Genomic DNA, 15,749 nt, shown 5'->3' with positions numbered 1-15,749 from the left:
TATATATATAAAGAAGCTGCTAGATGCTGAAGCTAGCTTCCCATGAGAGCTCTGCAAAATGGCAGAGTTTGCAGTTCACATGAAGAGGGAATAGATGTGTGGATGGAGCACAGAACAAAGATTTGCACACAATAAACTTCAGCATTTTCAATCTACTGCTAATAAAGAGTAGTACATAATCCAAATGCAATTCCAGGCTGCTGTGTATACAATGGCCATAGAAAAATATATTTTCAATTTTCTTTACTGTTTACATAAGCTGTATGGTTGGGTATGCCTAAAGAATAGCATTACAATTATACAAAGACTTTTGTAAGGCTCATTCACATGACACCCTGTTAAAATTAACAGCACTATAAACAAAACATTATAAACACTCTCACTCTCATATTGCTTTGAGAAAATCAGATCAAGATTTCCTGTAGAAATCTGTAAAATCCTATGAGCTGAGCTATAATATACCTGACAACACAGTGATAGCCTGATCCAAGGAGCAGAAAACAGTATTTTAAAATTATGACAATATATTCTGGCAGTGTAGCTTAAAAAAGCTTAAGCTAGAAAGCCTAAATTCACATTAACCTCTATTACAGGAGGAGAGGTTAACGGAAGGTAAAAAGAAGCCAAGCCCCCCTGCCATTTCAAACAGAAATGTGCAGTGGGGTGGCAGCCTGAGCCTGCAGGCGTGCGGGGGGAGCCCAGGCGTGTGCAGGCAGCCCCAGCTGGGAGGGAGCAGCAGCACAGCACAGCAGGGCACGGGGGAGCCGGGCACTCCCTGTCCCAGCAGGTCCCTGCCAGGGCTCGGGGGAGCCGGGCACTCCCTGCCCCAGCAGGTCCCTGGCAGCGCTCGGGGCCGGCTCTGCAGTGCCCACAGGATCAGGTGGTTGCGGAGCCGGGCGCAGCCGTACGATGCAGCTGAGACAAGCACAGCCCCCGGCAGCCTCTGGAGCTGCTCTCCAGAACAAGGCGACCTCTAAGCTCCAATCCATCACAGAAACGATGTGCTGATACTGCAGGACACCACGGTAAGTTTGTGCTTTTTGATTTTACTCACAAAATCCTACTACCAAATCAGAGAAGGAAATGGGAATGGAATTAGGAGCTGATGACAGATGCTTGCACCAGAAATTTGCTGCAGTGTCAGAGATTTCTTACTAACGGTAACTCGGGTTCTAAACATGTGTTTCCAGCTTTGAGATCGTAATTAACTATAAGGAGGAAAAAATGCTACAGTGCATGTTACCATGAACACTGGAATTTGGAGTTCAAGCTAAATTCCTATGATATATTTTAACCAATTTACTTAAGCAAACAGCATGCCTGGATGGGGGGGACTGCTACGTTACTGCAGAGATTTGTGAAGATCCAGTTGACAGCCATTTTTTCATCCTCTATAAATGAACACATTATTCCAAACATAATATAGGCTTGAAATCACTAAAAACAAGAAGCAGACATTGTATAAGGTTTGGAAGAGACTTGCGTTTTCGGAAGAAAGCCCTCATTTGAGCTGGAGGGGGAAAGGGAGATGAAAAAAACAAGTCTCATTCTGCCAGACAACATGACAGGCTGAAGGGATGCTTTGTGAAGTCTCTCTTGAACAATTCTAAAAAGGACCGTGCCACAAAGGGGGTTATTGATATTTTTACTTAATTTCTCCTGCAAGTGGCCATTGCCAAGACAACCCTTACACGGAGATAAAATGTATTACATGGATTTAAAGGGTGTCATGTTGGTATATTTATTTCCAGGCAACAATGGAATACCAGATATTGAATACATCTACCTGTCTGCTGGTCCTTCTGGTTTTCATACCCACTGGTTTGGGTATCTGTCCTTCTAGCTGTAAGTGCTCAGGAAACGACAGGAATGTGGACTGTTCAGGCAGAAACTTAACTGTACTGCCCCAGGGACTTCAAGACAACCTTACATATTTAAATCTGTCCTTTAACCAGTTTGTAGATCTCGATCATCAGCTAACGAGGTTTACCAATCTGAGGACCCTTGATATTTCAAATAATTGGCTCAAGAATGTTCCTGCTCATCTGCCCAAGTCCTTATGGGAATTATATGCCACAAACAACAACATTAAAGTTCTCCAGAAACTTGATACAGCTTATCAGTGGAATCTTAGAGTGCTCGATATTTCCAGGAATATGGTGGAAAGAGCTGTCCTGATCAACAACACACTGAGCAGTCTCAAGTTTCTCAATCTCAGTAGCAACAAACTTTGGACAGTTCCAACCAATATGCCCTACAACATAGAGACAGTGGATCTATCCAATAACTTCTTGTCCCAGATACTCCCAGGAACACTGGTGAGACTGCAACACCTCACAAGCCTCTACCTGCACAACAACAAGTTCTCATACATTCCCGACAAAGCCTTTGACCAGCTCTCCCAGCTGCAGGTAATAACTCTGTACAACAACCCCTGGTCGTGCAGCGATAACCAAACCATCCCTTACGTGCTGCAGTGGGTGCAGGGCACAGCTGCCCGTGTGCTGGGGGCCCCCTGTGCTGAGCAGCCCTGGACGAGCACTGCGCCAGCCCCGGCCCAGCCCACGGCCCTGGACTCCAGCCCCATGATCAAAGGCACCAAGGCGGCCGACAGGGAGGCTTCTGCCGCGGCGCCCGAGCCCACCAAAGTGACCAAAACACACAAACAATTGAAAGCCAAGGAAGTCCCTCCCTTGGGGACCCAAAGCCCCCCGGCTCTGTTCCCCGGCACAGACTCCCCCAACGGCCCCCAGGAGGCCGCGGCCACTCGCACAATCCTCGTCCAGGACTCCACTGAGGGCAACGCCAGCCTGGCCCCGGCCACGGGATCCTCCACCACTCCCATGACTTTAAGCATCACCAGTGGAATGCCAACAAACTACTCCAAGATGCCTCAAAGCACAACCGCTACCTTAAGGAAGGAGGAGGCCACGCCAGGCGTGCCCTCCCACGCCAGCCGCTGGCAGATGGGGCTGCTCTGCCTGGCACTGCTGCACGCCCTGGCCCTGGCTATGGACTAAGGGCTTGCACCCCGTGGGAATTACTGAGGTTATTCCTGTGATAACAGCTGGAGTTAACACATCCAGCTGAAATAATGAATGAAAGAAATTCAAAGTCCTGACTGATCTAAAGAAAGTAACAGTTCTTAAAGACGCGCACACTAATGTCTTGATACTAAGCTGCTACTTATTTTCATATGTCTTAATTGAGTACAACTAATCTATTATTTTGTTTTTAAAAATGTGCTTATTTTGTATTTAAATTTTTCATTTTACTTGCACAGAATAAACACATCAGAATTTTAAGTACTGATTTTACATATGATTTTGTCATTGAACAACTGGAAAAAAACAGAAGGCCTGTATCATATCTGCATTGTCTTGCTTGACTTGCCAGTGAGCAATTCCTGTAATATAGCAGCACAGATTCTTTGTAAGTTACGATGACACGCAAAAGAAAGGGAAAAAATAAAGGAACTAAACTGAACTGTTTCACTAATCAGAAGTTATTCCTGAGCAAAATCGCTAGCATGTATATCTACGTTTGCTTCATATGTACTAGAGCATTTTAAATATGAAGAACAACAGTTTTGAATTTCGGAATTAAATCTGACAATGCCATGATGTCTGCTAGGAGGGTGTAAACTGAGATGACAACATGGTCCAACTTCAGCATGGGACAGTGGTAGGGGCCAGTATCCTTCTGCTCTGGCTTGACTTAGAGACCGCAGGCAAGTTATTGCTCTCTCCACATTAAAAAAAAGAAAAAAAAAAGAAGAAAAAAAAAGATAAAAGTAGAGAAAAATGCCAGATGTTCAATGCCATGACACTGTCAAACACCACCAAGGAGTTATATACCCAAATTAATGACCTGGAATTCCTTGACTTTATGTCAAGTGACATGCTGAAATGTTAATATGTTCTGCTTAAAAGAATACCACAAATCAGCCAGAACGTAGCAAACTACTATCAGTAAAATGAAATATCAGCTGATTTCTAACACAAGTCATGTAACAAATCAATTAAGCAGTTAGCTGGTGAGCTGTCATTGAAACACTCCTGACTCTTGTGACTCCAAAGAGAATGAATGCAGGCCATGGCACTGAACATGCCCAAATCCCTGCTTTCTAAGGGCGAGCATGGATGCTCTTCTCCTCGACATCTGCTCCGTCAGCCAGTAGAAATAGCTGCACGCATGGTTCTGTCCACTCTAGGAAAACTATTTAAATTATGGCAAAGGTACCTGATATACTACAGATGAAGTTTTGCAAACAGCATGAAATGAAAATTGAAGAACAAGTTAATTGAAAAAGTATTATCCACTTAATATTACAGATCTTATACAATGTTTTCCATTCATTCCAGGCCATTTAATTTCCAGTTATTGTAGCATGAAGGTGCTGCAAAACCCAGAAAACCTCACAACCAAGACTAGAGTCCTTTACCTGTTTCTCCTAAGGTGTCAATGGGGGCTGTAGATCATTTACAACTACTGGTATCAGAGAAATGACAACTTTCCAATTGTGAACAGTATTTCTATAACTGGATACGTGTTTTACTTTCTAACAGTAAATGTTACACAATGGATTTGTACAGTTATTTCATTGGCATTTAAGTAAAAATAAAGTTATGTTTGTATTGAACTGAACTAGCAACTGTGCCTCTTTTCTATTAAGCAGAATAAAACGAATAAATAGATAGCATTGTATTATACAAACCTGTTTGAAGCAGTCTTATGGGGGGAATTTATGGTTATATTAAATTGCACTATGTAGATACTGATGTACCTCTAATATTGTTTAGCAATAAGCTGATGAGATGACACAACACTGTGACTATCCTTCCCCTTCCTACTCTTTAGAACTTAGAAACACTGAAGAAGGCCCTGCTGCCACACTCCTTGGACAGTCCCTGGGTTTGCTAAGTGCTGACTGACTGTAGTACAGCACCAACCGATTTCCCATGCTCAGAACTCAGCAATTCCCAGAACTGCATCATTCTCTGGCCTCATCCCACACAGTGGGAGCAGCTGGGCTTGCAAGGCAGGACTCATCACAAAATGAGGTGCTGTGGCTAAATTGCTTGATTTGAGGAAATTACAGGAAATACTGCATGTGTCTTTGCTGCAGAATCAGTACAGGATGCCAAATTCTATTGCATTAAAAAAACCTACAGGGAATTGACTTTAAAGGCTCTGGGAATGTCCCACCCATAATGAGACAATCTGATGACCAGCAACAGGAAAACTCTGCTTTCCAGAGGTTACCTGGGGCAAACTGCAAGCCCCCACCCTGAAGGACTTGCTATCCAGCCTTCCAACTGCTCAGCATGCTAAGAAAAGCCTGGAAGGGGAAATGGGGCTCTGGAGTTTCCCAAAGGCACAGGCAGGACTGGGGAGCCGGATCCCAGACCCACAGCTGGGTATGAAGTGAGCTGGACTGTGGCACTCCAGGGCTCTGCTCCCTCCCAAACCCTGCCTGAGCTGCTGCAGCACCAGGGCTGCCTGCTCAGACTGCTTTCAGAAAGGCAGACTGGAATTTAGGCTTCCTGGTATTTTTCTGGAATACGAATGAGTCGATAAGGCACAGGGAGGAGGCAGGAGTGTGGGAGTCGAGCACTTGTTGCTGGGCAACTGCACAGCCACTCTGAGCTGAGCTCGGGGGCCTGGGTTTGTAAACATGCTGTGCACCCAGACCTCCAGAAACAAAAAATAATCTATTCTCGCTGAAATTGGTATCCAAAACAACCATTCAGCATTTCAGGGCAATATTCAAAATACCCAGAAAAGCTCTGGCACACCTCTAATAGCTGGGTACTTGCTCTGGAAAGGGTAAAATTGCTGTGGGGATTGCTGCGGTCTGCAGCAATAACTCAGAGGTTTTATTCCTATTAATTAGTTTGGGATCAGCCTTAAAACCTAATGGCAGTAGTTCAGGATCAATACTCATTGATTTATGGATCATTTTTGTAACTGGAGAGGGATTAAAAACAGAAAAGCACTGGCTCCAGAAGCTGGGTTGTTGCCCAGGAAACAAAATGTGAAGATAGATGACAGAAGGAATTAAATTTCACAGCACAAGGAGGACATAAACTGATCCAGATATATCAGTAAAATGACTCAACAATGCCTTAGCAACAAGATCTTCAACTATAAAAAAGAAAAGAAGGAAAAAAAAAAGGGAAAAAAAACAACCCCAAAAAACCCCAGCCTGCTACAAGCCCTCAAATAGCCTGGCAGCTCCAATCGAAACAATTCTTCCACATTTCACACCTTGAAAACACAACACCTGTCTCAGAACCAGAAGACAAAGACCCCAAATAAGCTCCACTTAGCCACATCCCAGTGAGAAGAGATGATGCCAGAGCATCATCCCAGAGCAAAGCCCTTCCAGCTGGTTTGAAAGGCAGCCCTGCCAGGATTCCTGAACTGTGCAGCTGCTCAAGACAAAGGTAAAAACTCACCTAGCAGCAAGGCCCATGTTGCAGCACAACAATATTTTCGTTAATATCCCATACCTGGGTAAAATGTTCAGAAATCTGCTCCTACCCACCCTCTCTGAAGGCAGGCATGCTTGGCTGACTGGACCATGACAGTTTTGCCCAGTGAGGCATCTTTGGATAAATTAATTTTTCTGCTTTTAAAGAAGGGGGAGGTGAGCTAGGCCTAGCAAATGTGGTGCAAACTTTTGTCTTGATTTACTCCCAGAAATTCTTTCTCTGCAGATGAAATAACCATTTCTTGCTCTGCAAACAAGGAAACACTGCATGTCAGGTCTGTACAGAATACATAAGGATGCCTCGGATCACCGCCAGGCACAGTCACTTTTTAAGATGGGTTATCACTACTCTCTGCATTTGTATGCCTAATTTCTTGTCTGAACAAGGCAGGATAACAACACAGGCATTTTGTTTTACTTGACATGAAATAAGACTGTGTCTAATGGAACAAAATGGAGAAGAAAAATGTGGCAAGCAAACAGTTTTTTAAAGAGAATTCAAAAGACTGCCTTTGATTCTAACTCTGTGCATGTAAGGGGATTAAACATTAGGGATCTTGCTTAAAAAAATGATGCTCCTCATCTTGTATTCTATCACTCCATCCAAAGAATCACCACTGATGAGATCCTCTCGTGACAACACTGAAAGTGCCCCCCCTGCCCCAAGCCACTGCACAGACCACAGAGCAACCCCCAGGCAGGGCTCTGCTCCTGACCACAGCTGGGGGTGAGCACAGGGATCTCCCTTTCCCTTTCCTTAACACCTCTAGGGATAACTCCTGTCATGAGTGCAATTACTTTGAAACTACAATCTCGGTTTAGGAAACAACTCAAAAATACTGTCAGCAAATATTAACAAATAAGCTATTTTCAGACTCTTGTTTGGTACCAAGGTGGTGTCTCTTACATACACTTGACACCTTTGACTGACAGGTTCATTTCAGACTGGGAAGGTGAAAGGTTTCTTACCGCCGAGCGATGTAGTAGAAAACAGGATTGCCAACTTTGGATGTCCCAGCTTGGTAGAAAATATTTAATGTTTTCAGTGCTTTGAACTCCTCTTTCTCATGTACCTGATGCCTAAAAAGCAATACATTGACATCAACTTTCACAACTGCCTTTTAAACAAATTTCAAAAATCCCAAACCCTCTTTACTTCCATCTCTGAACAAAAGCATTAAGTTTACACAATCTTGAGCCTTCCTTAAATCAGATGTTACCACCATTTCTCATACTCAGTTTAGTTGTTTTAATTAAAATTTACTCACAAACCTAAAAGGTTTGTGTAGAGAGCTTTTTAAACTCTCCTTTAAAACAGAGAGTCTTGTTAGCAGAGTCTTAAAAACTACTGACATATCCTCACATGATAAAGTCTAGAAACCCACATTGTGTGTCCCCACCACAATAATCTCATTACCTTGTCATAAACTCTTCAAACTTGGAACTAGTGAGATTTAAGCTGGACCAATGCGTATCTGCCACAGGTTTGTGCTCAGGAGGCCCCAGGTAGGCAAGAAGTGTTGCCATCTTGTCAAAAGGTCGTCGTCCAACAGCCTTGTGGTCCCTACAAACATGTTCTCTGTCAGGAAAGTCCTTCTTTACCCAGCAACTACCCTTCCTCAACTGGAACAAGCTGGATTTTCTTTTTAAAAGTAATTATGAGAAATCTTCAGTGATGACTGATATTCTTCTAAGTAATAACAGAAGCAACAGAAGGGAGTATTTCCAACTTTTAACAGCTTTTAGCTGAAGGAGGGGAGATTTACATTGGATATTAGGAAGAAATCTTTCCCTGTGAGGGTGGGGAGGCCCTGACACAGATTCCCAGAGAAGCTGTGGCTGCCCCATCCCTGGAAGTGTCCCAGGGCAGGCTGGACAGGGCTTGGATCACCCTGGGATAGTGGAAGGTGTCCGTGCCCATGGCAAGGGCTGGGCTGGGCTGAGCTTTATGTTTCCTTCCAGCACAAGGCATTCCAGGACTGTGCCGGCTCCCCCCTCAGCACACACCCCCATGCAGGGCTGCAGGCTCACCTGTTGCTGGACAGGTACTGGCCGATTTTCTCCTGGTTGTTCCAGAGCAGGCGGTGCAGGGCCAGCACGTTGCCGTCGCTGATGAACGACAGGCTGTGGTTGACGGTGTCGCTGGCCGGGCAGTCGGACGCGATGTCCAGGAAAAACCTGCAATTGCCAGCCAGGAGCATACATCAGGGTGGCAGGGACAGCGAAGGGCTGTCGTGCAGGGGCACCCCAGCTCTCCCTGCCCACAGCACAACCCGTATGCTGTCCCCAGGCCGTACCTTCGCGCCGCGTCAAAATTGCTCTTCACAAAGTCATTGAAAGGTCGCATGTGCTCCTCTTTCGTAAACAGCACGTGGTTGGCAATGCTCTGAAGGATCTAAAGGGAAAAACATGGCAGGGACACACAGCGGTTTAATGTATTACTGTTACAGTAATTGACATAAACATTTCTGCCATGAAGTTAAACTGGCAGAAACAGTTTATTTTCACTTCTTGTCTTGAGGTTTCACAACAAAAAGCCAGTAAATCAAGTAATTTAAAATACACTCACTTTCAAAGTCTTTTCTTTCTCATACTTTTAAATAATAAAAACTAATTCACTTCTTTATGAACTTTAAACTAGGAAAATAAGTAATCTTTCAAACCACCAGTAAGTTATTAAGTATTTCTCCTAGAACTTAAGACAGGTAAGTAAAAGCAGTAGCACACCCCTATCTAAAGAAAAATACAATTTCCCAACACTTACAATGGATAATATACACAGGCAACAGAATTTGTGTGCCCTCATTAAACCTTTTTAAAAAATTTTTCACAAGAAATATGACCAAATAAGATTAAAGGCAGGAAAAATCCCTTCTTTAGCAGTGGGATGAACTTGATAAATGCTGGCTGCTGCTACCCTCACTGTGCTCACAGGAACATCGGTCTCTTTGTTACCCAAATGAGGAGTTCAAGTGAAGGGCTGGAATTCCACTCTCTTATCCATCCTTTTGGCCAAGTGCTCATCCCCATCCTTACACCGCTGAGAGCTCAAACAATGCCATGATGCATAAACACAGCACAGACACTGCGCCTTCAATAAGCGTGACAGCTGCTACAAAAACCTCCACATTTCCCCATTTTCTCACACTGGTCATGGAGCAGCACTGAAGCAGGTACACACAGCCCAGGGGCAGGCAGACAGGGTGTGGGCTCACCTTGGACATGAGCTTGAGGCCGCGCTCGATGCGGGGCGGGGGTTTCTTGTCCAGGATGCCCGCCTCGTACGGGGACACGATGGCGGGGTTGATGAAGCGCAGGAACATGGCACTGCCCACGGCCCCGATGCTGTTCTGGGGGAAGCGCTGGCTCACCACCTGTGCACGGACAAGCACACACAACAGTTCTGCATTTAGCACCGGGCAGGGGCTGCCTAAAGCCCTGCATGGCAAGCCAAGCCAAGCATTCCTTCCACACCATGCGCGGCACAATGGAGCGGGACTGTCTTGCATCCCAGAGAACCAGAACAAGAGGGAAAGGAGTGGGGCTCTCAGACAGCAGCTGGCTCTCCCTCAGCTGCTGCACAGCTCCGGTGGCAGGGACACGGCTCCCAGAGCTCCTGGCCACGTCTCTCTCAGAGCTGATCCCACACAGGGCCCTGCCCCTGGAGGGACCCCGCAGGTGCCTCAGGTGTGCAGTGCCCTCCCCCAGGGCAGGGGACACCTTTCACCTACTGGGTCTTTGATCTGTGTGTTTGTAACTGCACAAGTGAGCCACGAGCCTCTCCAGCAGTAACACTGTGCTCTACAGCTTCAGGAGTAATTTTCCATTTGTGAGGAGGAGCTATTTGCAGAAATACCCTTCAGAACCATCATCTGTCCACTGCAGGACAGAAGGAGCCAGAGCTGAGTGGCCAGTGCACTCCTCTGCCTACACATACACCATATAAAACCACTGAGCAGATTTAAAATATTGTCCCTTGGCATCCAGGAAAAAATAATTCCCATGAAATCTCTTTTCTTTAAGGAAATAAACTGTGCGTTACTAAAAGGAGAGTTGTTCTTTGGATATCTTTGATTTAACTTTGAAAAGTTAAAGACAAATCTTCCTGACAAAAATAAAGTTCTTAGATATTCAACATGTGGTTCTATAAAACATCAATATCCATATGTGTGTACTGTAACAAGTAACAATGGTTGATCAAAAGGAGTCAGATAGATTCTTCCTTTCCACAGAATAAAATTAGCAAACTTGATATTATCCTGTGTAGTTTAAAATAAAAAAACTCCAAACAAATCCTAGTTTAGTATAATACTTCAAAACATAACTAAGGCAATCTCAAATCATGCTGCTCAAACCAGACAAAGCCATTAGTATAAAATACACCAAGAATCACTTTGGTTCATTAGCAACTCCAGTCAGTTACCTTGTGATGCAATTACTGATATTTTCTTGTAAAATACTGGTTTGCCCACAACTTTTGCATTTTAAACATGTTTACTATTCTGCTCAGTTACAGCAAAAATAACAGTACTTAATAAAAATCTAGATTTCCATTCTGGTTGATTCATACTTTATATTTTGAGGTCATTGCCAAAGAAAAGAGTAAGTCTGAACTTTGAAAGACAATGTTCTAAAGCAACCCACAGATCTAAACCCTTACACAGCAAGTTACTTAAAATGGAAAATCTGCTTTTCTCAGGAAATAATACAAGTGCTAAAGTTGGGGTTTTCTCACTTAATCACAAAGGAAACAGAAGACAATGTGTCAGAAACAAGTCCCATGAGCCTCTTTCGAGTACCCCACAAATATTAATTGTTCTTTGCCCAGGATGCAAGCTCAGGTTATCTGCCAGAGTGTTAAAGCAGCTCAACAGACCTAGATTTTTCTCAAAACCAAAGGAAACATTTTTCTTCCACAATTTTAATTTGAAGATGGTGGCAAGACTAGAAGAGTCAGAATATTAAATACTAAGCAGTAATGTTAAAAATGTCTCATTTACTCAAATAGGCACACAGAGAATATTTTAAATCTAACTTAATTCCAGTGTTAATTGAAATGAAAGCTATTTTGTGCCAGAATTAGTAGAATGATTTTACAGTGAGGTCAAATAGACTGAAGTGAAGATATTTTGAACAAACAGCAAAAGATTTCTGTTGTGCTTTGAAAGAAATGGCTAATAAAAAGGTCTCCAAACTTACTGATTTTTTGTTTTCCTTTTTTTCTTTTACGGTAGCTTTATTCAGTAGAGAGTGGCAAGTTGCCTACAGAACAGAGATGAGCACAAACAAGTCACAGCACCAACTACATATAGCAACAAAAAACCAATGTTGACTTGTACATAAATTACACAGTAAAATGTAACAAACATAACCAACAGAAAATGAAATATATAAACTAAAGACTGATGATGGAGTTTTTATTCCACAGTTTTATTACATCTTATTTACAAAGCACTAAATACAAAACAAGCAAATGTTGAATTTCAATCATTTCTACTATTTCTGGCTAGATTAAAAGTCAAACCACATCAATGTGCTCATGATACACAATCTTGGGCCTTAAATGGTGTATATTCAGCTTTCAAATGTGTTTTACCATCCCCAAATAATTTTAACAGTACAAATAGTAGTGTTATACCTTTGAAATACATATTGCTTTTTAAATTAAATTTGGAGTTTTAAATCTTCCCAATGTTTCTCTGTGTGTCCTTCAATTTGGTTAGACCTGTGAACCATCAGGGTTATTACACTGTGAGAGGAAACTGCCATAAAACACTCTCTGGACAAAGGAAGAAAGAAGCTACAGCCTACAGTTAATTTATTAGAGATTTCCAAATCAAGAGATCTGACTTGATTGTGCTTATTTCTGCATTTCACTGAGATGCAAAGGGACCCACCACGAAGGCCCCAATTCTGTTTTACTTCCAGCAGCACCTGATCAAAGCCCCAACCCTCGCGCCCTGCTCCCCAGCCAGAGGAATCAACACTCCTGGGAGCTGGGACAGGGCTGGGCATCCCTGGGAGCCTCCAGCAGCACCCAGGGCGGGGTCCCAGGCAGCCTGCAGCACCCAGCCACCTCCAGAGGGTCACACTGGCACTGAGAGCTTCCACATGTCCAGGATGGAACACAATGAAAAGCAAACACCCAACCCAAACCAGCCAGGAAAACCCTCTGCTAAGCAAGCTGAACTGAAACCTGTGCAGGACCTATGAATATTTAACCAGTGGCACCTCTGCCAACCTTCCCTGTGTAATTTCCACAAGTGGCTCCTGGAGCAGTTGTACACACACTCTGCTCACTGGGATACTGCAGCAAGAGGAAAATTTCCACTCTGCTTTCACAAGAAAACCCACGTGTGTTTGTGGGGACTTGATGGAAGAGGCAGCACAGATCCTCTGCAGGAGTTACTGTGAGCATGCTTGTTCCCACATCACACTCCTGAACATACATTACCTGTAAGGAGCCAGGTGAATCTGTACCAGTAGCCAGTTATTGATGTTTCCAAAGGAAAACATTCACTGGGCTCTGTTCCCAAAAAGAAACACCAGCCAGCAAAGACACCAATATCCAACCAAAGACACCGTTTCTGTGAGGTTGCTACAGTGATTAAAATCATTTACAGAACACATCTGGTGAGCATTCTTCGCACAGTTACTTTAACACTCTACGCATGAAAAAACCACAAAATTCAGTATAATTTACTCTCACACTAGTGCTTGGGATGGAACATGTTCACCTTTTTAAAAGGGAAGTTATCTTATAAAAATCACCTATTTGGTTCTTACAATAAAAATAGATTAATGCCCCAAAATCAGATCCTGGTTGTACTTTCTTTCAGATAAAGGCTAGACCTCAAAACTCCCTGAAATTTTAAGTACAAAATGTTCATCACAAATAGCATTAGTCAAACAATTGTACAGAAATCTAGTTGTTACTAGAAACAGTGGCTGGGCTAAATATTGAAGCTAAATATCAGTTAATACCACTTGTATATCTGCCAGTAAATAATCTCTTTTGGGAACAAATTACCCTTATTACCACAGACAGTAAAGGCAAGAATAAAGCCAACACACTTGGAAAGGCTTCCATAGAAGAATCTGTGGGAATGCCTGCTGGTGAGCACATTTTAAAAATTCTATTTCATGAAGGAATTACCAATGGTTTGCACAGAAATAATTGCTACCAATGGACCACTGAAATGGCAATAATCTGACACATCCTGGAAACAGCATATAAACCCAGTTCTGGGATGAGGTGTGGGAGAATGTAACACCCAATAACAGAAGGAACAACCAAGGCTGTGTGTGATATTTTCAGTAACACTCAAATATTCTTCTAGTTGATGTCTGTGACATTGTGGCCATGAAGGAGACCAATCTGCCCACTTCATTTCCTGATTACAAAACCCAAACAAATCAAAAAACCCCAAAGTCACTTTGCCACCAACCCAAACACAGCCACTGTCAGGAAGAGAAACCAAAAGCCTTCAGAGGCTTTTACAGAGCTCTCAGTCAGGAACAAGGCTCAGCATCTGCACACCTGCTTCAGTGCAAGGGCTCACAGGAACAACCCCAGACCACAACAGTCCCAACACACATTCCCTGTTCTCACTCCCAAGCTCTGGGGATTGCAGCAGTTGCCCTGATCACCCCAGCATCCCCTGTGCAAATGTGACAGGATTTTTGTTACTCATCATTAGTTCACACAGGTCAGAAAATCCATTTGCTTGGCTTTGCTTTAGACCTGAATACAGGCTTTGGCTGAAAGGGCAGAAGCAGCTCTTCCAGAGCACCGCACTGAGACCACAGCTCCAATATTCCACCAGGCACAGCATTTCTGTGACATGCTCCAACTGGACTGGAAACTGTATTCCCAGTGAGCCCTGAGGGAACTCCTACTCAGATTTTTAGCAGCAGCTGAATCCATGAGAAACACACAAGGAGATCCAGCAGGACACTGGGCTCAGCAGCCACAGGACAGAGCAGAGGAGCTGGGGATGGAGGTCAGGGAACCTGGGTACCTTCAGTCACCTCCTGATTGCAAACACAAGCCTTAAAATACCCCTTAGCCCCAATGATCAGACTGGTGTTACTTATCAAACATCTGGGAAGAACCTTTAGAGATGCCCCTGTGCCTAGCACCAAGCTCCAAACTGCTGGAATTTCACAAACCAACCCCAAAGCTTCGGGGCAGGCAAGCACTGCAGGCATACCTGGTATAAACAATGGCACACACTGCGCAGCTGGGGTGGGAACTCCGAGGAGGAATTAATGATTGCCTGAAAAAACTTGTCTGTCATTTGCAAGAGACTCCTCTGGTTCTCTTCAAGGCTTTCTGTGGGCTCCAGCCTGAAACAGACCCACACATGTATGACCAGCAATCAAACACAACACAAACTGCACTTACATCCTTGGTAAGAACCTCATTTCTCCTTTTGTGTAAAAGATCACAAGTATTTCCATAAGAAAAAGTTTCCATCATTATTTTAAACCACATAAGGTACAAATAAAAGGCCATGTAAAACTCAGTAATAAACAGACAGCTGTGGGTGGCATTCTCTCAGACCATTTTATACAAACACATGCATGCACAATTCCAACTGATAATTGCATTATCAGTTCATGATGGTTTATCTGAAAGGAATTTTGAGGTAGACACAGTTGATGGTTAAAGCATTCATTAGAAGGCCTATCTTTGGACAAGCTACTTAAGAGATGAATACTTTTGATTTTTCTAAGAGTTAGAAATAATTTAAAGCAACAGAGCAAGAGGGCTGCAGAGACAATTAATGTGTCTGGAAAAGTGAGAGGTACAACAGTATGAAAGCATGAGAGAAATATCTGCAACAAGGAAAAAGGAGTGGGAATCATGTTTACAAATAAATACATTTGCAGCTCGCCCTGAATCTCAAACCTTGTTGGATCCACCTCAAAGCTGACGTGCTGCCACTCAGGGGAAGTGATCACAGTCCGCAGCAAGGGTTCCAACAGCTTCTGCAAATATGTAGCACCATAGACCTGTGTGCAGGGAAAACAAGGACAGAGCCCAGATTGACACAGGAATGCTGCAAAGTTCTGGAAGCTTTCAACAGCCTGAAAACACTTGGGCTGCTTTGGCATAAGCCAAATTCCTGTAAAACTCGGGTTTGTATATTATAGTCTCACCTCTGGAACACAACCAAGATCAATTTCTACAGGTATTTTAATTAATTTCCAATTAGAGAAAAATAACAACTACGCTAACCAGCAGACA

The 15,749-nt window shown here is 43.5% G+C and overlaps 2 protein-coding genes across 2 annotated transcripts in view; one reads left to right on the top strand and one right to left on the bottom strand.

Annotated features, from left to right (window-relative positions):
* NF1 (neurofibromin 1) overlaps nucleotides 1-15,749 on the bottom strand; it is a 57,815-nt gene that overhangs the window by 22,580 nt on the left and 19,486 nt on the right. Inside the window, exons 29-35 of the mRNA XM_031059769.1 lie at nucleotides 15,411-15,514; nucleotides 14,710-14,845; nucleotides 9,712-9,870; nucleotides 8,794-8,891; nucleotides 8,528-8,674; nucleotides 7,914-8,060; nucleotides 7,466-7,576 (exon numbers count right to left, since the gene is read on the bottom strand). Of these exons, the coding sequence (XP_030915629.1) occupies nucleotides 7,466-7,576; nucleotides 7,914-8,060; nucleotides 8,528-8,674; nucleotides 8,794-8,891; nucleotides 9,712-9,870; nucleotides 14,710-14,845; nucleotides 15,411-15,514 (902 nt within the window). The remainder of the gene's footprint in view (nucleotides 1-7,465; nucleotides 7,577-7,913; nucleotides 8,061-8,527; nucleotides 8,675-8,793; nucleotides 8,892-9,711; nucleotides 9,871-14,709; nucleotides 14,846-15,410; nucleotides 15,515-15,749) is intronic.
* Nucleotides 914-3,220, top strand: OMG (oligodendrocyte myelin glycoprotein). Its single transcript, XM_005424379.2, has 2 exons — nucleotides 914-1,025; nucleotides 1,752-3,220. Exon 2 carries the CDS (start codon nucleotides 1,758-1,760, stop codon nucleotides 3,018-3,020), a length of 1,263 nt encoding a protein of 420 aa, XP_005424436.1. The 5' UTR covers nucleotides 914-1,025; nucleotides 1,752-1,757; the 3' UTR covers nucleotides 3,021-3,220.

The sequence above is a fragment of the Geospiza fortis genome, unplaced genomic scaffold (genome assembly GCF_000277835.1).
Source record: "Geospiza fortis unplaced genomic scaffold, GeoFor_1.0 scaffold538, whole genome shotgun sequence".
Lineage (NCBI taxonomy): Eukaryota > Metazoa > Chordata > Aves > Passeriformes > Thraupidae > Geospiza > Geospiza fortis.
Note: the sequence above shows the minus strand (reverse complement) of the source record. Positions and strands in the feature narration are given on the sequence as shown.

Bases quoted from the DNA above. Each gene is read 5' to 3' on its own strand.
- OMG (XM_005424379.2), top strand. From the start codon at position 1,758: ATGGAATACCAGATATTGAATACATCTACCTGTCTGCTGGTCCTTCTG.